General features: G+C 41.6%; 1 protein-coding gene across 4 annotated transcripts in view; it reads left to right on the top strand.

The window, feature by feature from the left end:
• ST8SIA5 (ST8 alpha-N-acetyl-neuraminide alpha-2,8-sialyltransferase 5) overlaps window positions 1–27097 on the top strand; it is a 60239-nt gene extending 33142 nt beyond the window's left edge. For 3 of the 4 annotated variants that reach the window (XM_052670289.1, XM_052670287.1, XM_052670288.1), the window contains 7 exons: window positions 1271–1378; window positions 10844–10936; window positions 12700–12786; window positions 14825–14969; window positions 16625–16737; window positions 19802–19894; window positions 20944–27097. In XM_052670289.1, the coding sequence (XP_052526249.1) occupies window positions 1271–1378; window positions 10844–10936; window positions 12700–12786; window positions 14825–14969; window positions 16625–16737; window positions 19802–19894; window positions 20944–21412 (1108 nt within the window). In that variant the 3' untranslated portion in view covers window positions 21413–27097. The remainder of the gene's footprint in view (window positions 1–1270; window positions 1379–10843; window positions 10937–12699; window positions 12787–14824; window positions 14970–16624; window positions 16738–19801; window positions 19895–20943) is intronic. The other variant, XM_052670290.1, reaches the window with a different exon arrangement.
• The last annotated feature ends 847 nt before the right edge of the window (window positions 27098–27944 follow it).

Below are 27944 nucleotides of genomic sequence, written 5' to 3'. Positions count from 1 at the left end.
GAGGCGTAGGACTCTCTGATGAGCAATAGCACTGCTTTACCTGTTGGCATTATGGTATAACTCACACACTGTTAGATGTGCTTTTACAAGTGGACGGGATGCCATCTCTATCTTCAGCTCAGACCACTCCCTACCTCCTTCAGAATTACTTTTTTAATGCCCCTTGTCTGTCTTTATCTTTCAGGGCTGCTAACTGCTGCCAGTCAGACTGGAGGATGGATGGGATCTGAGAGTCCTTGTGACTACCTGTGGACCCAGAGGGGTCCTGGATGCCCTTTCTTTTGGGCAAAGCAGGCTGTCGTATTGCTTCCTGCACAGCCCTGCCAGGAAGTTAGCTTGCAGTACTGGCAGCACCAAATGTTCATAGTGCAGCTGCCAGCCCTCTGAAATCATTTTGTGAAAGTTGTGTTAAAATGGAGAAGATTAAAAATAACAATTCGTTGTCTTCTGAGCGATCGGAAGGATTTGACTAGTGTTGTCAAATGTTTCTTCAGATCCAACTTTTTAAAATATGCATTAGATTTCTACTTTAGGTGGGGTTCCCAGGATTACAGAATAGATTATTCGCAGTCACAGAATCCCAGAATGGTTATTTTGGGAGGAATCTTAAAGCCCATCCAGTTCCAACTCCTGCTGAAATCTGAGGAATGAAGGCACCCTGGGATATGCAGTGAATTTGTGAAAGTTTGGAAAATGGGGAGTTGTGATGGTTGTGATCATTTGCGTTTGCTTAAAACATATCCTCTTCCCAAAAAGGGGGAAGCAGCAATATGGTGTGACTTAGAGAAGTCATCAACTACTGCAAACAATGATAAATTCTCTGGTGGCATGGCTAGAAGAGGCTAGAGGAGGAACCCAAGTCCCACCACATGTAACAGCTGCAGTAGATGTGAAATTGAAGTTTGGAGGGTTTATTTCTTTGACCCTGGAGTTTTCCACGTTGGTCCACAGCTTTTTTTACTTTGGGACTGAAATTTCCACTATGCTTCATGCATCCGTATGTGGTTCTGAGCACTGGCCCTCCATTTTGCTTGGTTGGGGTAACTGGTGGTGCTTTCAGAAAAGGGCTTGTAGAGTCCATTGGAAGTGAAAATTAATGGTTTGCACTGCTAAGGTAATGCATTGTGGCTCTTGATTTCTTTTTGTTGTTTTTGACAATGTTTGTGTCTTAGTCACATTTCTGTCTTAAGAAAAAGGACGTGAGAACTTGTGCTGATAGACTTAACCTAATGAATGGTATCAAATACCAACTGCCTCGTTTTCTTGCTAGAGGGCTGCAGTTTAGCTGGCAGAATGGAGAGGAATTGGCCAATTGGACCGGCACCTTTAATTTCACGGATGACGGAGCAGTGAAGAGTGGCAGTGACACAGGCACCAGGTACTGGCACCGGAGGGGAAGACTGCAGACATCTCTTGCTCTGTGTATGAACAAGTGTGAGCACAGGCTATATGAACAGATTTACAGTTTGATTTGTCCGCCGGATGATGTTCACACATTACAGAAGATTCTGGGGATGCTGTGCTGGCCCACCCAGGTTTTGGGGCCATTTAGAATATGCCATAAACACCCTTAAGATGAGCAGGATGGTGACATCTGTGTCCTGGCCTCTCCTTTTCCCATTTCTCCACCATGGCCATTTGTAAATATACAGGGAAGTATGGGAAAGTGTACTTGATTGGGAAGGGCTTTTCTTTATGGTAGAATGCTCATTCTAAGAAACATAGTTCAACTTGAAATCAGTCCAGTGCCTCATAGTGGAAAAATGGTCTGTCAAAGCAAGACCAGAATATTTCCTTTATGTTTAGTATTCTGAAGATGATTTAAGAAGTGCTGATGCACTGTTCGCTGTTGCACTTTTATTAATTTATAGTAGGATTCTTCAGACTGATCTGTATATAAAAGGCCATGAAAGGCCATGTGCATTGGTAAGACACTGCAGTTGTCACAGGGAGCTCTATGGCTATCACTGTGTGCAAAATTTGATGCAGGTATGGGGCTGATATGTGGGACGAGTTCCTAGAATATCAATCATAGGAAAGGGCCCTTACCTGTAAAGGAAGGCTGCCTGGTTTTCATCTTTTGTACAGGACAAACTCCTGCACTTTTACCTCAAGGAGCAAAGCTCTGTATGTTCAGTGCACAACGTACATTTACAGTCATGTATTTAATAACAAATGTATGATGACACATCTGGGCCATTGGTTGGGTTATGATGCCCTCTGCTATCGAGAGTCCATCTGAGCTGAGGATGGGTTCACTGTGGTGAAACCTTGCTGTGGGTGGTTTAGAAAGGACCTTTCACTGCATAGTCCTCCCAGTTTCTATGGACTTGAAGGAAATTAAATAACCTGAATCTTGTATAGTACTGAGTTGAATAAATAGCAGGGAAACTTTAGAAACACTGTAAATTAAAGAAAAGAAAAATAATTAGAAGAAGCTTGCATTAATAAAGCTCTCCCTGCCTAAATTAGGTGTTGTGTGTGAAATGCCATCACAGTGTATTTTGGTAGCCACTCTGTACTGCAGCTGTGCAGCTGATAGCATTTCAACAGCCAGAGGAAGTACTGCACATGAGCTGCCAAAAATCACCCATCTCACCAAATCACAGCGGTCTGCAGTTCCTGTATGGCTCTTTCATGTAACGGGATCTGTATCCCTGCTGCTGCCACTCATTAAGGAAACGTTGTGGAAAGAGATGGCCTCTCAGCAGCATTTAGCTCAGAACCAGAGAAGAATGGTTCATTCTTTCTGTTTTTATGTATGGATCCATCTGCCCGTCTATACCTTTTTTTTTTTTTCTTGCATTTTTAGTGAGTGCATCTACTGTCTGTATGTTCAAAGTCTTTGATCAGGGCACTTGGCATAAAAGAAAACTGAATGTGGCACAAAGACAGATGTCTTCCTGGAGATAGAATAGAATTAATATAGATTTCCTCTTGTAAGTGCCCTTGGCAGGAACAATTGAACCATCACTGCCTGTGGGATGGAGAAACCTTTGACTGCAAAATGCATATGATATTGGATGACACTGAACAACAGTGCCATTCTCAATCTATTTAGCCCCTTCAACAAGGAGGAGGTTCAGGAGAAGAGTATTTTGTTATACAAACAGTATCTAATTGCATGAGTTAGGTACAAATCTCCCTGTGTGTTGCAGGGGGGTTGGACCAGCTGGCCTTTAAAGGTCTTTTCCAACTCAAATGGTTTTATGATTCTGTGATTCTCTATGCAGTTAATGTTGATAGACATAAGCAGATTTCAAAGTCAGTATGTTAATAAGCGTGGAGATGAAAGATGGGGTTTCAGGTTGGGGACAGGTCTGGCTGTGACATGCATTGCGCATAAATGCATTACAGACATTGTCCATTTGTCTACTGTCTGAGAGTGAAGTATGCAGAAAAGTAAAATAGAGCTATGTAGATATGGAGGTGAGGCTGCATGGTGAATAACTGCAGAGTTGTGTCATCAGCTGTTTGCTGTTTACCTTTGATCACCTTTCCTGCTGAGTTACCACTAGACATCTCCTGAGAGGCCTAGCATAACACCCAACATCAGACTGTTGGTATCATCTGAAAGCAAGCCTTCCTCTAATGAATAATTCTATCAGAAAGAAAACTTGCAGAATGAATTTTCCCAGCCTGATTTTACTTGTGTGTATTTATGCATCTCCAGAGAGATGTCTAAAGAGTACAACACTAATTATGTGTCAGCATGCTCACTGTATACCTCTCATTGCATGGCTCTGCATTTCACTGTGTGTTATTCCCTCCTTCTTTGTAGAAGGTTTAGTGTTTAAAAGTAGTAACTGAAATAGATGTTACTTCAGTTGGCTCCTGTCATTCCTGTATTTCATGCATATAGATACGTGTTTATTCATACATGCCTGGTATTGATCCATTTGTGTTTTATAACTGCTCATTGTCTTTTAGTGATGTAATTTAATGTACAGTGCTGAGACATTTATTTAATAACTCATCGCTCATTTTGCAAGGGATTTATTAGTTGCAAATAAAGAAATTCCAAAGCAAAAGGCATACTGAGCAAATAATTTCATTTTTGCAAGAATTTCAAGACAGACAGACTTCATAAGAGTGGGGGCCATGCCAAAACCAATGAATAGTGAAGACTGCTCAAGAAGGGTAAAATAGCACAAAAGTGAAGAACATCATGCTGTCTGATTTGAGTAGGAACTCTGATTCAGACATTAACTAAAGTACGAAGTTAAGTGTAGCTTGCAGTTGGAATTCCAGAATGAGCCCTACTTCAGTTGCTGGCAGCTCTACTGTCCCACAGTAACCGAGGTAACCAATGAGGCTTTTCATCCCAGAGGATTTAGACACTTCTTTGGCCTGCATAGAACCATTCCCAGGAGATAAAAAATGATGCCATGAATTTGGGTTAGTGTGTGGTGCAGTGAATGTGAATCCTTTTGTGTTAGCTGATACTGCTGTGTGTAGATTTCCTATAGAGTTATGTGTTTGCTGGGACTTTCTGAGCACCAGAAGGTTCGTTTCCATGCATGTGACATTTCTGCAGATCTAGAAAAACACGTAGAATCACAGAATCCTTAAGGTTGGAAAAGACTGATAAGATCCCCAAGCCCAAGACCAACCTCACCATGCCCACTAACCATGTCCCCAAGTGCTGCAACTCCATGGTTCCTGAACACCTCCAGTGTTGGAGACTCCACCACTTCACTGGGCAGATCATGCTGATGCATCACTGGGAAGAAATTATTCCTAACATCCAACGCGAATATATTGTTCAACTTAATGGTACTGTGAACCTTCAAACTTAAAGCACTTGTTGCTAAATCAAGCTGCCTTAATGGTCTGATGGTCCACCTGTCCCACTGGATGCATTATGTGATCTCTGCCACCTTCAGTCTATCTGAGCTAAAGATGTGGTCAATGCAGAACATAGGTAGTAAGATCTCAGAAGTCGCTGATGGGTGAAGGAGGAGATGAGCTGTATGGTTTGGGGCCCAGAGGTTTATACACTGAATTTTCCGTCATGGCAAATATGAAACTTTGTCCTCAGAGGCTGCAAAACAGAAAGTGCAGTCAGCTGAATTCATCAAATGCGCATCTTACAAGATGAGTGTGAGCCGTGAGACCTCACGGACCAGCAGAGCAGTTGAGGAGATCCCTTAATTCACAGTACTGAACTCAGAGACTCTAGAATCTTGAGAACTAGAAAGGGGGAAAAAAAATGCATTGCTTAAAACCATAGCCTAAAATGAGTTTTTTGATATGTTATTGATGTATAAGTGTTGACTTGTGCTTTTGTTATGCCTCCCAGAAGGCTCTATGGCTAACACCATCAGTGGCTTGTTTCAATCAAAGTGATAGGAATAGGATTGATTAAAACAGCCTAACAGCAGTTTATTAAAAAATTGGAGAGTTCAGAACTGGCATTGCTAAAAGAGAGCTCCCTGGCATATCCAACTGCTTGTCAGGTGCTGACGTTGTTTTGATATTGTGATAAAGAAAGGAAAGAAACAATGAAGTTTCCTCTAAAATTCCAATCTGGTATGCTCTCCAATAAATTGTACTGAAGGTGAGGCATTATACAGCTGCTCCACCCACAGCTGTTGCAAAAGAGCTGAACTGGGTGAGTCACATCGAATTAGTAATGGAGGTAAAGTCTGGCAAGGTTTGGTCCCTCACTTGCAATAAGTTCTCTGTTACAGTCAGCACCTACTTTGCACTGTGTGGATTTTCCCAGAGCCCCTGTACTGTGGTGCACTCCACCTGATCCATTGTTTTGCAGAAAAGGTTTGAGGATCTGTGCTAGCCCAGCTGAATGAATGCAAATCCCCATATGCTTTTGGAGTTAAGCTCTGTCTAGCTTGTAAGATTCTCGAATGGGCAAGGTGAGTCTAGACTTGAGTTAGATATAGATCTGCCCATCTGATCAGTGCAGACACTGCAGATTGGACATTTCTGTTAATAACAGAATTTTTATAGAATTTAAGTAGAATCTAAATAGAATCTTTAATAGAAATTTATAGATCTTCATGTATTTGCTCTCATTTCTTAGTCTCTGAACAACATGTGTTTTTGGAAAGATCTTTCCCGCAGAGACAGGTCCAAACCTTCACATGGTGCTCTGCTCTCTTGCAGCCTCATCATGAGCAGTGCAGAACCATCCCTGCAGGAACAAGCAAAATGGGAAGGAGGTTTTTGCAGGAGAAAATGATCTTGTTTAAAACATGCTCGACAGTGACATTCAATTATATTTTAAAACCTTTGTGCAATTTATCAGAAGAATCCGTGCCTTGATCCAAGGGTCACTTGAAGACATGTCTCAGGCTTAATTCATGCAGCACTATCAAACAAAGCTGACTTCCAGTCAAAGCTGGAGCAGCCCGGCTGCACATGACCAAAGACCTAAGCATGAGCTGATGTGCTTGGGAGTCACGTCTGCCTCTCTCTTGCCAGCTCAATGAGCTGCTCAGCTGTAAGTGAGGTGGCAGTGAGAGACATGAAGTTTAGGAAAGAAGAAAGCCTTGTTTAGGCAAGTGGGAGAATGTCAGAGCAAGCAGCATCTCATTTCATTCAGTATCAAGGGACTTAGAGTTCTCTCCCAGTGCTTTTGGTGTTAAGAAACAGGATTTGATCCTTGTACGAATTATTTTGTAGCATCATCAGCATTTGCAGCCTGAGTTTCAAACCATGAATTTGACACTCCCAGTGACTGCTGGAAACCAGAAAAGGTGACGTACTGGGAGAAGTGGCTGACAGGACAGCCCTGTGCTTTTCTGAGCTGTAGGCTGATGATATCACAGAATCATAGAATCGTAGAACTGCTTGGATTGAAAAGGACCACAAAGATCATCCAGTTTCAACCCCCTGCTGTCTGCAGGGTCACCAACCAGCAGACCAAGCTGCCCAGAACCACATCCAGCCTGGCCTTGAATGCCTGCAGGGATGGGGCATCCACAGCCTCCTTGGGCAACCTGTGCCAGTGCCTCACCACCCTGTGAGTGAAAAACTTCCTTCTAATATCTAACCTGAACCTCCCCTGTCTCAGTTTGAGACCATTCCCCCTTGTCCTACCACCATCCACCCTCACAAACAGCCGTTCCCCCTCCAGTTCCCCCTCCAGTTTATACTCTCCCTTTATGTACTGGAAGGCAACAGTGAGGTCTCCATGGAGCCTTCTCTTCCCCAGGCTAAACAAGCCCAGTTCCTTCAACCTTTCCTCATAGGAGAGCTACTCCAGCCTTCTGATCATCTCAGTGCCCTCCTCTGGACCGCTCCAAGAGCTCCACGTCCTTCCTGTACTGGGGGTCTCAGACGCAGTGCTGCAGATGGGGCCTCACAAGAGCGGAGTAGAGGGGGATGATCACCTCCCTCTCCCTGCTGGCCATCCCTTTTTTAATGCAGCCCAGAACACAGCTGGCCTTCTGGGCTGCAGGCGCACACTGCTGGCTCATGTGCAGCCTCTCATCCAGCAGGACTCCCAAGTTCCTTCTCCACAGGGCTGCTCTCAAGGAAATCTTCCCCCAGTTGTATAAATACCTGGAATATAAATAAATACCTGCCCCAACCTAACTTCAGCACCTTACACTTGTTGAACCTCTTTAGGTTCACATGACCCACTTCTCCAGGCTCCCTCTGGATGGTTTCCCTTCCCTCCAATGTGTCGACTGCACCGCTCAGCTTGGTGTCATTCGCAAACTTGCTGAGGCTGCACGTGATGCCATCATCTGTGTCACTGATGAAGATGTTGAAGAGCACTGTTCCCAAGACCGACCCCTGAGGGACACCGCTTGTGACCGGCCTGCACCCTGGACCCAGTCCTGCACACAGGACCATTGGTCACAACCCTTTGGCTGCATCCAGCCAGTCAATTTCTAATCCATCAAACAGTCCGTCCTTCAAATCCACACCTCTCCATGGTGAGGAACCATGTGAAAGGCTTTGCAGAAGTCCAGATAGATGACATCCATTGCCCTTCCCCCATCCACTGAAGCTATCACTCTATCATGGAAGGCCACCAGGTTGGTCAGGCACAATCTGCCCTTGGTGAAGCCATGCTGGCTGTTGAATCTCGTCTTCAACTTGTATGTGCCTTCACATAACTTCTAGGATCTGCTCCATCTGCTCCCACAGAGGTGAGGCTCACCAGCCTGTAATTATACTCTTACAACTATTACAAATACATTGCTGCTTCATGAGCTTCCTTGAAGAACCAAAAATCGTTTATTTTTTGTGCAGCCCTTTCCTCTTTGTTCTTCTGTCCGTCAGTAGCACATCCTTCTCTCTTTTTTTTTTGTTTGTGGGCTAGAAAAACAAGCAGTGACCAAATAAAGTTTCTAGAATACAGGAAATTTAACCTTTTTTCATAAAATGATATCTTTGTCTGCTATGCTATGGATTGCAGCCAGCCTTCCCATGTGATTACTTGCTGTTTCACATCTGAGCGGAAGTCTTATGAAGGCAGCTTTGGGAATTTATCTGGAGTACATCAAGCTCTGACCTTGCTCAACAAGATGAGTTCCTCAACTAGTTTCAGCTGGAGCAACTTTCCTAATAGACAAGTTGCTCAGCTCCAGCTCCACAAGCACACAGGATATGTAACAGTGCAATGGATTTTATCTGATATTCACTAAAGGCTGAATGTCTAGGTGGATACTGAGTCAGAAAGAGAGCCCAGGGGCTTTGGTGGGAGACCAGTCGTGTTGATGACTTCCATCCTCCTTCTAGGGGCTGAAGAAGTCTTTTCCCAGGTTAATCACTAGTTATACAACACTTCAAATTCATTACTTCTTCTGCAGAACTTATAAAAATGTGTTTATTGCCTTGAAAAGTAAATGAGCATACTTCAGCATAGTCACATTTTTGAAAGATTATTAGGCTTCTTTCACCTCTAAGTTTTCCCTGGAAGTGTTCAAGAATCATGTAAATGTGGTACAGAGGGACTTGATTTGGTGGAGAAATGTTGGACTAGATGATCTTGGAGGCCTTTTCTAACCTTGGTGATTCTATGATTCTACAGTTCTTGACTGTAATCAGTTTACTTCCTTATTAAGAATTTTTGGTGTTCTACTCCTGCCATTTCTCAGCATGCGATCCTTCCTCTTGGTCTCAAGGATTCTGTCCTTCACTGAATCACAGTGGTTGGTTTGGGACTGGGCAAAGTCGAAGTGATAAAATCCTGTGTTGAAGGACACACTTCAAGCAGTTCTTGACGAGTTAAGAGATGTCCACAGTTGGTGGCAGGTTTCTGTGGAAAGCTTTGGGTTTTCTGCAGTTGCAGACCGTAGTCCTTTTCTCCCTTTTGTGGTTCTCTCTCTTCCTAGCTTTATCAAGTCAATTTCTGGATTTACTTAAAAGGAAAAATTCAGAATGCCTTGAGATAGTTCTGGCATTAGGAAGACGTCGTGGAGATTCCTGGAGGCATGCTGTTTCAGGCATGCTCTCTTCCAGCGGTTCCACTGGGCAGTGTCAGTACTTAGCTCTTCTCAAGAAGGGGTCAACATTTGGGTCCCTCAAGATTTTGCTGCTAACCAAAAACGTGAACCACTAAAATAAGGTTTTCTTACTTCTGTGTTCCCTCTGGAGCATCTGAAAGGGTTTTATATTGGAAACTGAACAGAAGTTCAGATCAGACATGATCTTTGATTTAATTTTCATATGTCGCCACGCCAAAATATTGCATTACCAATTATGGCTAAAATAAAGCTCTTACAGGAATCTAGTACTTTTCTTTCTGAAAATTCAGAGGACACGTTGTAGTTACAGGGTTTTGAATTTGAGGTTTTGAAGGATTCATCAGAATAGCTTCATCTAGCTTCTGTTGTAATACTCCTTCTCCAGGTCACCCAGTTGTACTTCTTCATCATACTGTCTTATGGATATGTGCAGTTCTTGAGTTTTAGCACAGACTTACAGTGATAGAGCAAAAGAGACACAGAGCTTGGCTTAAACCCTAAATTATTTTTGTAATTTTGGTACTGTCTGAAAGAATTCAGTGGCCAGCCTAGACTTTCACTGGCTCATATAACTGAGTTCCTGCCATTGTCTTTTTTCTCTCCGTTTTTTTCAGTCTGATGGTTGAAGAGGAGGAACGTGACCAAAACAGTAAATATTTTTGTCAGATTTTAATCAGGATTAGAAATGTCAGATCTGATGTGTCTGAACATCCAAATTCTGTTGTTCTCAAAAGCATCTCAACCTTTTTGAGAGGAAAATCCTGTTTCCCCTTCTCCTCTGAATATACAGATTAAGTAAAACTTGAGGAGAAGCTCAGTTGCATTGAGCTATGCAACACTCTACACAGACAAGGTGAAACCTCCAGCACTTTGCTAAGAATTTAAGGAACTGTTTATTTTTAATTCTCAGAATGTTCAGACAAAAGATGGAAATAGTGTTCCATAAGTGATCAGCACTTTTCACTTGACCTTCAGTGGCATCTGTCATGTGCTACCCATTGGAAAATGCACCACCTTGGATGTGCCTACTGGAGACATGAACTGATCTGACATCATAGGCTGTTATCGCCTAAGCAAGCTGTATTGGATGCTGTTTGAAAAACTATCCATTTAGTTTGAGTTAGCTAAATGGAAACTGCTGAGTGCTCCTCATTGTGGTACTCACATTATGCCTAGTCCCCCTGCTGAACGTCTCAAATTAGTGTTTGAGTATCTGAAGAGCTGGGGATGGGTGGCTGTTCTACAATCAGCAATGACATCTGTTCTGCTGGAAGTAGTAACTGCTTTTGGGCCAGTTGTTGTCAGAGATCACAAATGAGAACTTAAAGCACATTTCAGTTGACATGTAAGATAAGTAACCTAGTCTCAGGCTTATAGTCTTTGCTTTTGTTCTTCTTCAGGTATTTCGAGTTTTATGAAGGGCCACTGGAATACAACTCCACCAAATGCCTGGAATTGCGACAGGACATCATTGCAGTGAAAGTTTTGTCTATGTAAGTGTGAATTCTTGCTAAGGAGGTTGCTTTCCAGACAGGATGAAAATGGTAACTTACGATAAAGTTGTCAGGGATGTAAAGTGCAGGACATCCTGTCACTAGGGATCTCACCAGAGTTTCCTGAGATTCTCCTATGTGTTAATGTGTAAATAGTGATATCTGAATGCTGTATGATGCCCATTTGAAAAAAAATCAAGGCTTTTAAGTACACTGAGACATTTTAGTCAGGCCTGGTATCATGATTTGGGATTAAATACAGTGTTTGCAATACTATTTCTATCTGGTTTACTAAAGGTAAGCAAAGAGTAAGAATAGACAGACAAAGTAATGGAAGTGTGTCTAGCCTCATGCTCCGTCATTGGCAGTGGCTAGAAGTGAAGGCTAAGGAGCACAGCAAAAAAGTTAGCTTTACCAGATTGCAAATTCTGGTATAGTGACTCTAGGTGGTAGGTGGTGTCTAGCAGTCAGAGAGCTCAGTAGACCTTCCTGGTAATTTGTTTAGATCTTTTTTGAGCCCATTTTTCCTTTTGACTACCTTAATTTCTTTCATCAGTGAGTTTTGGTAGTAACAGTGTAAAAATTATGGAAATGTGTGTTCTGAAAGATAAAAAAATGTGTATATTCTGCTGCATTTTGTCTTCTCTGGTCCTACATAAATACCAGGAAACTAATACCAGGTTCCAGAATGTATCCATGGAAGCAGATAGAGTCAGTCAAAACATACAGGTTGCTCATGGAGCTGATTGCACAAAGCAAAATGGAAAATTTCTGTATTGACCTTCTGCGTTTTCAGTTGACAGTGACTTTAGGTACTCACATTATGCCTAGTCCCTTCCTCTATCTAAAATCATGCTGTAGTCATCCACAGTTCTGTGAACTGATATTCTCAGCTGAAAGTGCAGCTGTACAAATGCAGAGCCTTAAGCAGTCAAGGCTGCAGAACTGGATTCCTGCTCCAGGTCTGTATGAATTTTGAGCATGTCTCCCTCACTGACTTCGTGCTCAAAAGAATGTAGGTTATGTCCTTGTCTTCTGCATTTGGTACTGGATGAAGGATAGAAGGGTAGCAACTTTGCACTGCCTGCTGACATGCAGTGCTTAAAAATAAATGGAAGGGGTGAGAATGTGATACTTCTGCCAATGTTCTGCTGAAGATGGTGAGTTTTGAATCACTTTTCTGCATACTTATCAGATGGCACAGAGACTTTTCATCTTTTCCAATGGTACACAAAAGATAGCGGACTCCTGCTCAGTGGGATCAAGTCAGCCTTACTCTGTGACAGCCATTTGACACTGACCTCTTTCGTTATGCTCAGTTCTTCTGATGTCTTTCTTTTTGCTGTGCTTCCTAAGTCAGCCCATATGGTAATGGAAGATTTCCAAGTTAATATGCTCTGGGGGGCTACGGAAAGAACGATATGACCTAGTTCCTTCCTGTGGCTTCCACAGCCTGGGAAATCCTAAGTGCTACTCACTTTAAATATATAATTATCTTAAAAGCCTTTGCTTTATTAGAACATTCAAAGCCCTCAAACCTGAAGAGAACTCATTAAGGACTATGAGCCTTGAAGAATTCTCAGACCTCTGATGAGCTCCACCAACACCTGTGTATACAAGGCTTAGTGTTGCTATATCTAAGGAGGAAAAAATAATTTAAAAGATAAGTTTTGCCCTGAATAGACTGACTTCTTTGTCCTATTGAAAGAAGCGAATCCTATGTCATAAAGTGAATTCTGTTTTTCTTTCTTTTTATCTTTTAGGGTGAAACAAACCGAATTATTTGACAGGTGGAAGAGCCTACAGATGTGCAAATGGGAGATGAATGTCACAGAAGCCAACATATTCAAGTAAGAATGCTCCACAGTGATGGGGCTGTGCAAGATTACTTTAGTCTGAGTTTAACTTCTTGTTAAACTGCCAGACATTCAATATGGATTGCATTTCAAGACACAGTTTGTGAAACTGATCTCGTGAAGGCAATAGTAGAATTAAGCCCAAAAATACTTGAACGTTGTGTATTCGTACATTCAAGGGCCATGTTTGAGTGCACCTAGAGAAAACACATTATTTAATTCAAGGGAAGAGGGTTTAGATTAGATGTCAGAGGGAAGTTCTTCACAGTGAGAGTGGTGAGGTGCTGGAACAGCTGCCCAGAGAGGCTGTGATGCCCCGTCCATCCCTGGAGGTGTTCAAGGCCAGGTTGGATGGGGCCCTGGGCAGCCTGGGCTGATACCAGATCTGGAGGCTGGTGGCCCTGCCTGTGGCAGGGGGTTGGAACTTGATGGTCCTTGGAATCCCTTTTAACCACAGCCATTCTATGATTCTGTGATTCTGTCCTTCACTGAATCACAGTGGTTGGTTTGGGACTGGGCAAAGTCTATTGGTCCTTGGAATCCCTTTTAACCACAGCCATTCTATGATTCTGTGATTCTGTGATTCTGATTCTGTGATTTCAAAGCAGAATATAGACTAGAATTCTGTAAGTCACTGGTGTGGTTCAAAGCTGTTATTTAGAATGAGGACCTGCAAATTTCTCCCAAATTCTCTTCCATGATTACAGGAAAAAGGTGATATGAATTAGTGAGAGAATGTGAGAATATATGTGCTGAGTTGGTCACTATCATCTTTCAGAATTGTTAGTCATAGACTTTTAGCATTTTTTTCTAAGGTGAACTCCACACATATGTTTTTATTGTATATTTTTTCTATAAAATATCTGATAGGCAGTTATCAAAGTCCATTATGACCAAGAAAAGAGCTAGGCACAATTAGAGCCTTTTATCTTACAGATTCCTTGGAGATATTTAGCAGTTCAGAAGGACAAAGCATGAAAATCTAGACTGAAGAAAGCAATTTCTGGATGGTCATTCTCAATCAGCTGTCAGACATTTACCTTAAGAAATGCAGAACTAATGAAGAGCATTTTCATATCTCAGATATCACAATTTAATTTGACTACCTGCATTTAATTAGTTAATGATTTCATCATTTGGAATTACTCGTTGATTCATACAGTCTCAGTTGCTGCCTTGTTCTGATTGTCCTATGATGTCATTCTGCTTCAGCCAAGTATATAACAGTAACTGAACATCACTGAAATGTTTGCATTATTCTGCATTTCTTTTCCAATTCTTATAATAAAACCCACAGAGCAAAATGACTTTGTCTTTCAGCTCCTAATGAGGTGTCCTTACCTGGAGGCAAGGTACCTAATGTGGCCATTTGGCCTTGAGTTCACATTTATGTGTTGACCATTACATGCATTTTTCATTAACAGGACAAGGTGCATCGATGGAAACAAACTGGCTCTGGAGTGAGTTTAAGTCAGGGCTTTCAGTTCCACCAGGAAAAAGAGAGAAGAGTCATGGAATGGACCTTTATTTGGAAAACTACTTTTCCTACGTACATTTCATATTAAACTTGGGTTTTCTCCCATGACATGAATCCCATTTTTGAGATTTCAAAGCCATTTTTGTTTTCTTTGGAATATCTGCTTTTTTGTACTAGTGACAAAGAAAATGTTGGACATTTGTCTGCTATTCATCCCTAGATGAAGAATTCAACCCCTGTATTTCCTGTTCAGTGATGAGTGAATAATTTGCAAAAGGTGGTAGCCCTCTGACACAGAAAAGGGCTAATTAATGAGGATGTTTTCCATGGGATATAGGTGGCATAAGCTCAGCTTGGGGATGTAGAGCAGATCAGTTTGCTTGTGGATTTCTACCTTGGATTTTCTGAAGGAAAAACCACCATTTTATCCCCCATATTGTTAAAAGGAGGTGTTTTTTTTCCTCAAAAAATGCCTTGTTAGCAATAATAGTAACTGCAAATCCTAAAACACACTGTCACCTCCTAGATCTCATTTCTCTCTTTTTCATGTTCCAGATCTTCACTGTCAAGGTGTTGCAATGCCCCTGCCTTCTTGTTCACCACTCAGAAAAACACTCCCTTGGGAACTAAGCTGAAGTACGAAGTGGATACTAGTGGGATCTTCCACATCAACCAAGAAATCTTCAAAATGTTTCCAAAGGTGCCTCTGTCCATCTACTAAACCAACTTCACTCTGCTTGCTTAATTACATATTATGCTGAGGACACATTTAGAGTCATAGAATCGTTTCAATTGGAAGGAGCCCTTAATGGCCATGAGGTCCAACTCCGTGCAGTGAACAGGAACACCCAGAGCTCTGCCAGGTGCTCAAAGCCCTGTCCAGCATCTCCGGGAGCAGTCAGTTCCATTGAATCATCACCCTTATAAAAAAAACTTCTTCCTCATATCCAGTCTAAGCAAACAGCTGCTTAGCATTTGTCCAGACATCATTGCTTATACTTTTGAATACTTTGAGTATATTTATTTGTGATAAACATTACAATTGATTATCCTGTTTTCATCTGGGCCAGCATGCAATGTTTAAGCATTTTCCTTCAGAACATAAACCCAACTTACTTTTAAAGTACAATATTCACATGTAATAAATCCAGCCTTTGCCGTTGGCCTGCTTTTTAATGGGCTCCTTTATTTTATAACTCAGATTCACAGTGACTATTTTTTATCCCTGTTGTAGCTTAACTGTCAATAGGTTGCAATATTTTTAAACATACTCATCATAAAGATTATTCAAAACCTTTCTAACAAATAACCCATGACCTGAGGGCCAAAGTGCAAACGTAACTGGTGGGCAATCCCTCTGCACTTTGTACTGGTGTACTGATGTACTGTCATCTTATGTGACTACTGACTGATCCTGAATTTAACTTGGGATATTTGCAAGGGATAACTGCAATTTGTCCCTTTCATAAAGGGAAGAAAGTACTGAATTTAAGTACACAGGATTCTGTGACTAATGTTGGCCTTGAAGGTCTAACCACTTTTAGTGTGTTGGCTTTCTGAATACTGCTTAAGGTAGTGCAGTGAATGGTATGGAAAAATCCTGGAGATAATCACCTAGAAATGTTATACCATTATCACTCCCTCTGTAGTTTGCAGCATGAAATTACTGATAAAATATGTATGTACAAAAAAGAAAAAAAGAGTGCTCTTGTGCTTACATAAAAAGTGTCTGTACATGTTTTTTGGGTGCAGTACCCTAATGGCCCTGTTGTGCTTTCTGAGATGGGACTGTCACTCATTCTGACTTCTACAGCAGCAGTGCTATAAAAACTAATTATTATTAATTAATGCTATCGGTACAGTTAGTGGTAGCAAGCACTAACATTTAGGCTCAGTTTTGATAAATAGCTGTAATGTGTTGGTTTAGAGAGACCTCCTGGGCTTCACCATCTGCTCTGAGATCTGCAGACTTCTCCAAAGGACATCATCATCTTGCATGCCGTAGGTTTATGGTTCATGCCCCTGTGTGCAAATCAGAAAGGAAAGTGACTTACTGAAATGACTTCTTCCATTATTAAGTCTGAGCAAAGAGAGCTCTGCGTGTTTCATTCTGAGTTAGTTTCTCACAGCACTTTTAATTGCACAGATAACATTTCCATCTGTTTATGTGCACCGTGGGAATGTTGTCAGCTTCCTACGATGCGTGCATTTGCATCAAGATGCAGCTGCACCCCCCCCCCCCCAAAAAAAAAAGAGCAACAAAAGAGAAAAAGAAAAAAAAAAGAGGAATAATAGAAAAAGTTTTCTTGCTCCGTGCTTCAGGAGGTGACTAACCTGCATTCTCTGATGTTGCAGGACATGCCATACCACCGCTCCCAGTTCAAGAAGTGTGCAGTGGTTGGGAATGGGGGGATCCTGAAGAACAGCAGATGTGGCCGAGAGATCGACAGTGCAGACTTTGTGTTTCGGTACAGACTTTGTGTGTTTATTCATCTGTTTTCTGTTTTACTAGCATATGAAGGACTGCAGAGCTATTCCTTCTTAAGTGGAAACTCTGGGTTTACAAACTGACCAAGTCAAGGCTGCTTCTTGCACAACATGGTGATATTTTAAAGAAAAACTTCCCTGTATAATATTTGTTTTAAACTTAAGATTTGAGGTGTTATTTCTTTCTAACTCCATGTGGACACTAACTGACTTACTGGCAGCATTTGATGTCCTTGTCCCTCTTGCCCCGTTACCCAAGTAGATCCTTGCACGGACATTTGCCCAGGCACAATGTCTTGTGTATTTTCATCATCCTTAATATGAAGGAGGGTTACTTTTATTATTCTTAAGCACTTCTAATCCCTCTCTGCATCCTGCTAAGCTCTCTGTCTGGGTCATGGCACATGACAGCTAGTTCACAGATCCATGACCTGCTTTATAGAAAAGAATATCAGTTGTCTTCTCTTGGCCCATTTTCTGACTTCAGATACATTTTCCTAAGTTTAAAATAAGTGTTCTTAAATCAGTGAATTTCTCCAGTTTTATACCATCAAAAATCAGTTTAAATGCAAGTCTATTCTAAACTCAAGTCATTCTAAACTTGACATCAAATGAAAAGCGATGATGTAGAGGTCCTACATTCACTATCCATTATTTTCAGGCCCTTATGTCTTATGCCCACTCTACATTAATCTGTTGTCCTAATTTTAATCTGTGAAATAATCTAGGCTTCACATAATTTCCTTCAGTTTAAAGGGCTATTGTACAGTGCATACAATGTAAGTATAGCAGGTTCTTTTCTTCTGTGTTGTATCGCCGTATGATTGATTTGAAGGCAGATGTTATGCCTCAAGGTGACAAACTATTGAATGGAAGTGGAAATGCAGGCAGCAGATGTCATCTCTTGTGCACAAGAACTTTCAGTGGAGGTCTCACCACTGTGACTCTTTCCTGGATCACACCCTCATAAAAAGAACAGAGCAGTGCACAGCGTAGGAGTAGAAATTGGATTGCTTTTGCTGTTTGTAATTTGTTAAATAGAGACTTGAGTAGAAATGAAATATGAATAAGCATATTGCTACTTATGCAAAAAAAAAAAAAACCACTGGTTTGCCATCTTCAAAATATCTGTGACCAGAATTACACATAAAGCCATGTTAAAGGAGCTTACGGTCTGCTGACATCGATTTTAAAATACAATTATGTTTATAGAGAAGTGTGAACAGATCAGTCTAGCACCACTTTACAAGACTGCTGGGAATCACCATCTTTGTCAGTAACAAAATGTCAAAAACTGCCTATGGAGCACTGCTAGCATTTCACAGAACCTCCAGGACACCTGGGAAAGTCATTGTATCGTCAAGGACCTTGTGGTCAGTGGGATGCAACCAGTATTTTTCTATAGAATGGATTTTGAGAGCAGGGAGCTACAGTGCAGTGGAACGCACAAAATGCACACACAGCAGTTGCATTCACCAGTTGTTATGGTCTGTCTCCATCTACTGGCAAGAGCAGAGATCTCTGATAACAAGTGGAGTGACTGTTCCCTTTGCAGGGGTGAGTTTTTGGAGTTGTAGAATTTATTTTTTAAGTGGAGTTTCCAGTGGAAGTGAATCTGGTGTGAGTGTGTTTCAGTAACTTCGGCATGTCTTGAGGGATGCTCTGAATTTTGTAAGATGGGTTGGGCGAGATGAAGTTTTACAAAACATAGTATCAGAGAATCATTAAGCTTGAAAAGGACCTCCAAGATCCCCAAATCCAACCACAGCCCACTGTATAGCTCTTATAAGGAATTATCACTGTCAAAAAATTGAACTTTCTTAATCCTGCTTTGTGTTGACTGTTTAAAAATATTGGAGCTGAATATTTAAAATGTTTTTCAAATATCATCTAATGAATACAGTACTGGCTGGAGTTGAGGATGGCAGAGGGCTCCAGAAGGATGTTGTATGTCCTCATGGAGAAAACTGCTGGAAATAACATCTCTCATGAGAGGGTGGTGTAAAAAGCTGCCTGATCTGATAAAGGAAGACTCTCCAAGAGATAGATGTGAGTTTCCTAAATCTGAGAAGGACTTTGAAGGATTTTTGTCCATTTTTTCGCTCACAAGTGAAGAAGAAAATACGTTTTTAGAGCTGGCAACTGCACTGTAATGTTGTGAAAATTCTTAACATTGCTTCTGCTGAATTCTTTCATTATTTTCTTCTACGCAGCCCTGGCTGTCAAATGTATTGAATGTAGCTGAGTGTAAGACAGCTGAAAGAATGACTGTGTTGTCTCTGATAAAGCATGATGCTGTTTGTTTTATTTTTTAAGTGGAGTTTCCAATGGAAGTGGAGCTTGTATGAGTGTGCTTGTGTAACTTCAGCATCTCTTGAGAGATGCTCTGAATTTTGCAAGATGATGAATCTGGGTCAATGCCAGTGGAGGCTGGACAAGGTGAAAGTCTTCAGATCTTAGAATCACAGAATCATTAAGGTTGGAAAAAACCTCTAAGATCACCAAGTCCAATTGTGTCCCATCCCCACCATGCCTACTAACCAGGTCCCCATATGCCTCATTTCCAGGTTTGCTCCTAATACATCCCTTGTCAAATCTGTACAGTCAGAATTGCTGCTCTTACAGATGCTGGGAGCTACCTGAAGGGGAAAAGGGAGGGAAGCAGGTTGTTTGGGATTAGTTAGAAATTGGCCTGATGTCTTTCTTGTGGAACATTTCCCCTAAATTCTCTAGGGTATGAAATAAATCACAACATTAAAGATAGAGTTTGTATATTAATTATGGAATACAGCAGTGCTGTTACTGAGGAAATCTGTGGTTTTAGAGGGTAATTGTCTTGGGGGCTTTGCCCCAGTTCTGCTCCTTAATCGCCAAAGTAAATTGCCAAACTACTGCTAGAGATGCAAATGGATGAACATTGGCTGCCTTCGTGAAAAGGAGACAGCTGGAAAAGGCTAGAGGAAGAACCTGAATAAATTCTACTTTCTACTGCTGAAAAGGTACAAGGAATTTTTCAAATTTCTTACTTATTTATTTCCCTTACAGATGCAATTTGCCTCCCATATCTGAGAAGTACTTAACGGATGTTGGGGTGAAGACGGATGTCGTGACTGTCAATCCTAGCATCATTACTGAGAGGTCATCTCTGCTCTTTGTATTTCCATCTCCTATTGGTTTTCAAATCTATCTTTCACTAAATTCCAACTATTAAAGGGAATTTTTGTCCCTGTATTACTTGGAACTGAGACTATGAAACTTACTGAATAGCAGAATCATTAAGTTTCAAAAAGGCCACTAAAACCATTGAGTCCAACCATCAGCCCATCCTCATCGTGCCCCCTTGATACATCTCCACAGTTCTTGAAAACCTCGGTTTCATTCTGAGTTTAAATGATCCAGTACATGGAAACAGTAATAACTTAAAGAAATGTGTTGAACATTTAAACCTGTACAGATATAGTAGGGAGTGGGAAGCTGAAGGCTAACAGTATAGCCATCCCACACTGTGCTGCAAGCCCCAGGTGGGTGTCTTGGTCTCATTAGGTTGGAATTAACTGGATTCAACCCTGAGTGCTTAAGTAAAGTAATATACATCACCATATTAAACAAACAAACAAACAAACATATTAAATATGAGGTTTGACCAATTGATTTCAATTCTTAATTTGTTAATAGTTTATTGCCACCTTGCTGACAGGTTTGGGACTGTGGGACTGATTTCTATTGTCCTTCCTTGCTGATGTGTTTCATTTATTGAGAAACATAAAGCCATGTTCTTGCCTTGGGGTTTTCTTTTAAATATTGCAGTTAGGCATTCTGGAAATATTTTTGCTCTGCTTTGGTATTTGCCATTTTTCTGTAATGTCCTGTTCTGCATATTGAGTTACACAGCTGAAAAAATTACTCACAAAAGGAGACGTGAGACATTAACAAAGTCCATGCATTGTTCAGTGACAGCATTGTCAAAATGCATTGTGAAAAGAAGGGGAGAATGTGTTTTTTTAATATCCCCCATGTCTTTGGCTTGCATTCTGTACTGACGATTCAGCTACAGATCTAAATACATTCTCCTCATTAATTCAAACATATCTCAGTTACCTCTGCGTCAGAATTTTCTTCGTAAAAGCCTGATGTGTCCAAACTGATCTGTACTGATCTGAATATCACTTGCATCCTTTTCCCTTTAGGTTTCATAAGCTGGAGAAGTGGAGGAAGCCTTTCTACGACGTGCTCCAGGTTTATGAGAATGCCTCCGTGCTGCTGCCGGCCTTCTATAACACACGCAACACGGACGTCTCCATCAGGGTCAAGTATGTCCTGGATGACTTTGAGTCTCAGCAAGCTGTGTACTACTTTCACCCCCAGTATCTCATCAACGTCTCGCGCTACTGGCTGGGCCAAGGGGTGCGGGCCAAGCGGATCAGCACGGGACTCATCCTGGTGACTGCTGCCCTGGAGCTCTGCGAAGAGGTCCACCTCTTTGGCTTCTGGGCCTTCCCCATGAACCCCTCAGGGATTTTTATAACTCACCACTACTATGACAACGTGAAGCCTCGCCCTGGTTTTCATGCGATGCCCTCGGAAATCTTCAACTTTCTGCACATGCACAGCAAGGGGATCCTGCGGGTTCACACTGGAACCTGCGGCTGCTGTTGACAAGGGCACTTCTTCCTCTGGTGCAAAAGTGCATCAGGAACTCGATGCCTGTGTACATCCTGAGATTATGCAATAGTTGTTTGGTATAAATTTCCTTGAGGCATTCATCCCATAGGATCTATGTGACCAGCATCCTTCCTGCTAGCAGAGTTGGGTCCGTAGCAGTGTGGGTGAAGAAAAACTCCTCTGTCCTGGGATGTGCACTGCCCTGGGAAGCAGGTTGGATGAGAAGCACATCTCCAATAGATTTAGAGATATACAGAGCACATAAAGATAACTGTAATTTCACCATGGAGTAGATCACCAAGCTTTTAAGGAGAATTGGGGATGGAGAGTCTCAGCACAGACTGCACGACTTTACATAGGCTTCTGAGTTGAGTGCTGCGGGGCTCTGTCGTATTTTACTGAAAGCACTCTTCTTGGCATTTGGGTTTTTGAAAATACTCTTTGCTTTGTAGTTTTAAGGGTAACTGTACAACTTGAAGTCATCGTTATGTAATGTCACAAAGTATTGGTGAAAAATATCACACAGATAGGTGTGATAGGAATAAACAAGGTCATCTTATGAAACCTTTCAGCTGGGATAGAAGAGAATGTTCAATTCCCACTTGCAGATACAAGTCACTGTGCTAACCATGTTGTATGGTTGCTCTAGAGCTTCTTTCTTCTTCCTTCATATCATGCCTGGTCTTCTCTGCTGATAAGAGTTTCTTTCCCATTGCGGTCTTTCCTTTTTTGCTAATACATGTGCAGTGTCTGTGCTTTCTCCTACAGTGACCATCTCAGCTTCAGATTGGAGACCTTCCCACTTCTTTAAGCTTTCCGTGAACTGAATATTGAGAAGGCTACCCTAGTTGTATTTTCTGAGTTGATTTTTGATTCAATTATTGCAGCATTAGATGGAAAAGGAATTTCTCCTCAGTTTAATAATGACTTTGTAGGAGTATTCGAGTGTTGATCCACTATTGTACAGGTTGATTTAAATATTTTCAGATGTCTGTGATAGATACTTACAGGAAATGAAGTTAAAAGATAGTGAAGATATGAATGGCTTGAATTACGATGTCTGAATGTGGCATTCGTTTGTGTTGAGAATGTTACTAGAACAATAAAAGGGCTGATTTATTCTTTGAAACGTCACCAGTGTATCTTAGTCATGCCAAGCTTGGTTTTCCACCTGATGCAGTTACGTTGGCAAAATCCTGGTGGAGGACAGATGCCACATGCTGCCAGAATTTATTTTGACTGCTGAACCATGGTACAGATGTATGCCCTCTCATACTGTATGATTGCATGCACAGGAGGGTGAGGTTTGCTGTCCAACTGTGCCGGCATGGTTAAGATGAACAGAGTTTCCTCAAGTGTGTTATCAGTGTGAAGCACTTGCGCTGTTGTGCAGTGCTTTGTCTTGTCCTTTTTCAGGTTGTAGAGATTTGGAATTTGAAGTGCTTGTCCCCTCTGAGGGTTGTGTTCAAATCAGAATTGGATTTTGATTTTGTAATGCGTGAGCACACAAAGCTATTTTAAAGCCTCTCTGCTGTGCTGACAGCTCTGAAAGTTGCTCACATTACATTTGAAATGGTGTAAAGGAAGTGAAGCACAGCAGTTGCCATTCCAGAAGTCCCTGCTGACCATACAGCAGTGACATGGGATGGCGTGCAGGAATCTGAATTTCTTTTGCACTCTGTTAACTGTCAGAGCTTGGTAAATACCAGCCAGGGGTAGGCAAAGGACCTGTGCTTCAGCTTTGTGTGTTTGTCTTGTGCTTTTGGTCCTAGAGCTGTGTGTTGGTGAACTGTATCACAGTGCACCCAGAATGAACCTATAGGTGAAGTGCTTCCCTTGATTTAATAAGCAAAAGAGATTTTTGTCCTGGCTGTGTTTTGTAAATTGATGTGCAAAGGGCTTTGATAATGAAATGCTGTAACAGAAGTGCTATGTAGAGAGCAACATGACCCGTGGGCTGGGCATCTTGCTGTGTGTTGAGCTTTATCATAATGAAGCCATCACCTATGGACCTCATTTCTGCCTGAGTGAGGGTCTGGTGGTGACTTGGTTTGCTTTGCTGCTGCTGCTTTGCTGGGGATATGCTCTTTGGTAAGAGTTTTTATTCACTGTATTGATTGAAGTGAACAAAAGGAGTCTGATCTATTGCAAGAGGTACTTCAGAATGATGGGAAGGCATTTGAGAAGCTTCAGCGTTTTGGAAAGAAATGGAGCAAATCCCACTGTTTGGTTACAAAATTTCTTCTGGACTTTTTGGTCAGGCTAAAGGATAAGTAAAGCTGTAATTACAGTAACCTCTAATTGCAGGAACACAGACATTTTCTTCCCTTTGTTTGCTTCATATAAATTAGCAATGTAAATTCACCAAGGCTACACTGTATAAGTGCAGTTTTACTGTGTTCAGATTTTGATGGATTACAGATCTATAGCTACTATATTTTTTTAATGATTTTAAAATGCACGTACAGGGTACTTGCACATATGCACCAAAGGCCCAGTCCTGCAACTTTCATCTGGAAAAAACTCCCATTCCAGCTGATAGGTATTTTATTTGTACAGGTACTGCAGAAACAAACCCATCGGTCTGTGTGGAGGTGTACATAGGTAGATATTGGCGATGTTTAGTGGTAGGTCTGAAGGGAATGGCCTCCAGTTGTGCTAAGGGATGTTCAGGTTTGGATATTAACAAAAATTTCCTCTCCTTAAGAGTTGTCATGTTCTGGAATGGGCTGCCCAGGGACGTGATGGAGTCACTGTCCCTGAAGGTGTCAAAAAATTGTTTATATGTGGTACTGAAGTACATGATCTAGTGGGGAAGTGGTGGTGTTGGTAGTAGGTGGATGTTGGACTAGATAATCTTGAAGGTCTTTTCCAACCTTCATGATTCTATGATTCTTTATTAGATTAGATTTAGGGAGTGATTTGCAAGCTAGAAAGGTTCTTAAAGAAATGTATATATAAAAGTCCTTGAGAGGAAGTGCATACTGCAACATTTGCTTTCTGATCTGTTTTTTGGGTGTTGCTCAAAAATAATTGAAAAGTGACAGCATTTTTGTCAGAAATTTGGAAGCTTTCAGGTTGTTCTTGGCATTCTTTGCATTGGGCACTGGAAAACCACATTCCTGCTGCTGTCCTGCAGGAGTGGGGTCTGAGGATAGGGATGGTGCCTGGAGGTCTCAGCCATGCAGAGGTCTATGAATAAAAGCTGTCAGCTCTCATCCTGAGCTCAGATGGTAAGCCCAGCTGTCTTGCTGAGAATATGAAATCTGAGGCAGGGAGAGAGAAAATTACAATACTGGGGATTAATCACCAGCTTCTAGTAGTATTTATGGGAATCTCTTCAGAAGTTCCTAAGATCTTCATACATTGGCAGTGCAAATTCAGTCAGAAAAATGTGGCTAGGCCTGCTCCTCTTCAACAAGTCAATAGGGGAGCTTATGGGCCACCAGTGCCATCATCAAGTGGAAAAGAAGACTTAATCAAAATACTTTAGCTGCTTGCTCTTGATCTATGGACAGAATGGATTAAATAGTGATAGATTTATAATAATGTTTTAGCGTATCTCCCGTGGTAGAGACAAAATGCTCAAAGCCAGCTCATGGGGTGCCATGGCATGGTGGCTTCTTTGGCTCCAGCAGGTCCATTGTCACCAGGAAAAGCCTTAGAGAGGGAATCTGAGAGACTGCAACCATAACTCCAGGTGGTTGGATGGAGGCAAATAACTCTAAGAAAAGAGATATTTTTCCAAGGATAGAATTATTTTCTGCGGGGTTTGATGAATTAATGGAGATGTTGCTGAATGCAGAAATTCTTGTGGTGATGGAGCTCTGTGGGCAGGTGGCCTTTGCATTTTGGTGTGGCAGGAGAGAGCAGTCTCTGGTGATAAAGCACAGAGATGTGAAATGAGAGGGAATCCATCCTTTTAAATCTTTTGGGCTCTGGTGGTTGGTCAGCAAAGCCGTAATTTTACAGAGCTGAAGGTTGGACAGTGAGAAGAGAGTTTGGAAGGGATCCTCCTGTCTGGTTTGTACCCAAGCATGCAGTGAGCTTTGGAGCTTTCACACATACAGGGAATGCTGTCAAAATTCAGCAATCTCTAAATTTCTCTTTGGGAATTTCTGAATTGAGCCAAGGAATAAAGGAGTCAGGACTTACGTTGAGGGCCTTTTCCAAAATCCAGTGAAATTTATGGGAAGTTTGGAGGACATCAGAGCCAGCCTGCAGGCTGTGGGCAGAAGGAGCAGCCCTTGTTTCTTACTTGTTTTCAGATACGTTTTTAATATATTGTAGATAACGTGCAGTAGCAACACTGTGTTTTTAATGGTTTGTGTAAAGAACAAACTTAATCTGGAAGCTGAAGTGCCGTGAATGTCACTCTCCCTTCCAGATTCCTGCACTTTCCATCCTTTCCAATTCATCTATGCAAAACATTTCATCACGGTTGTGTAAATGAACCAAACCACAGTGAGCCCCTGCACCCTGCTGTGTGTGTGCATGTGTATCACGTGCTGTGAGAGAAGGGGGGGTTGTTCTGCTTTCTTTGAAATGCCAGCATGTAATTCTACAGTAATACAAACATGTTGGAGGCTGGATTCCCAGTAAGGCCAGTACGAAGCGTGCATTTGGCTTCAGCAGGAAGACAATGGGTCCAATGCTTGTCAGTCAAGCCCATAGCCCTCATCTCCAACCTGCCCCCACGCGCTGTTACAACTTTATGTCTTAGTGTCATCCCATCTAATGTGGGTGAGGCTGCTGTGTTGTTTGCATGGTATCCCAAATCGTAGGCAACTGTACTCAAGTGCTTTTGTAATGAATCTTAAGGAAAATCCAAACGTATGTGTTGGGGTGAGGGAGCCTGAATCCCAGGCTTGAGCATCTCTCATGTTCCCTAACGCCTGAGCATGAGAAACATCAGCAATGGGGTCTGGGCCATAGTGGCAAGCCTACAAAAAGATTAATATGCCTCAGCATTTCAAGGATTGAAAGCTGTAAATATGTTGCCGATATGTCTGACTTACAGTTGGACTAGATGATCTTAGAGGTCTTTCTGAATTATGAAGATTCTATGATTCTATGACTTTCCCTTTAGAAGCCATAAACGTTCTCGGTGTTTGACCTTTGGGTGAGCTGCTGCGTGTTTTTAACTGTACCAACCACTGTACAATGTGTTAGCATGTAAAATGGCAACAAACTAAGCCAACAAAATCAAAGTGTTGGCTGGTTCTCGAAGCGTTCTACCTAAAACTGTACATGTTAAGATGGACCAGGGCACTCTGTGCTCCCTACAGCTAATGGAGATGCTCAGAAATTGCCCAGAAAATGCTGGATCAAAATGACATCTTCACGCTGAGGGAGCTCAGGCTGTTGCAAAAATAAATCTTGTTCCATAATTGTCATTTCTGTACGGTGGTGACAGCGGGGGTGGACAAACCCCAGTGGAGCCATGGCAATTTCTTGCTGATGTTGATGTCATTGTGCCCATTGACTCACCTTTCTTTTTTTTCCAACTGCCACCCTGTAATTCTTGCTTCTTTCTGTAGCTGTAATATGGTTGTAATAGGAAGCCTATCAATTGATGTAAGCCATAACTAAAGCAGTAATCAGGGTACTTTCTTTCGTCTGTATCACTGTGTTTGAAAGATGATTGATTCTATTGAATAAACCACTTTAAGAGTTTTATGGGAAAGTCTGAGCCACTTTTTGTGCCTTCAGGCTCGTGTTTTGCTGTTCTGTGTCTCTGAACAGAGTGAGATGGAAGCTCAGCTGGGCAAAATCAGTTCACAAAGCTTAGCATTACAGAATACAGACCTAGCATCATGTGTATATACAGACACACAAAAGTATATGCAGGGTCGTATGACATAGATGCTAGAAGAGATGTGATTTAGTATTTTGGTATCTTAACAATATACATGGACACAGGTAAGTTATTACCTAGAAGTAACAAGCCGTACACAGACATGTATTGAAAAGCCTCTGCAATCCATAGGATTCACACCTTCCTGACAGCTCTGTCCTCTTTACATGATGAGTAAACCCTCTTCCTGGTGCTGATTTTCTGTAGCCTTAACTTCTTTCAGTTTAAACAGTATCAGGAGAATTAAAACATAATTTCACAATTATTCATACAGAATAGTAGATGGATCAACCTTTTTTTTTTCTTCTTCTTTGTAGTTGTGTGTTTTCCTCTGACAATCTGTTGTTTCAGATTATAAACTGGGATAGGAGTGGGTAATGGAAATAGAATATTGGCACTGTTCTAAGGTAAATGTGAATTACTCAGAAGACGCAGAGTTGTGGTGAATGCAGAGGAATCTGCTCTTGTTCCTGCTGACATTAAGGCTGATGGATGCACTTCCTTCCCACAGCTGCTTGTGATTATTGTCAGTGATTATTCAATCAAGAAGAGGAAACGTAGAGAGGGAAAAATGAAGAGACAAATTGACACTGTGTGGTGTAATTGCTGTCTATCACTTTGCAAATTGCTCAGCTAAGCAAGCAATCAAGGAGTGGTTCATTTCCTTGA

The sequence above is a fragment of the Tympanuchus pallidicinctus genome, unplaced genomic scaffold, assembly GCF_026119805.1.
Source record: "Tympanuchus pallidicinctus isolate F22 unplaced genomic scaffold, pur_lepc_1.0 scaffold9, whole genome shotgun sequence".
NCBI lineage: Eukaryota > Metazoa > Chordata > Aves > Galliformes > Phasianidae > Tympanuchus > Tympanuchus pallidicinctus.
Note: the sequence above shows the minus strand (reverse complement) of the source record. Positions and strands in the feature narration are given on the sequence as shown.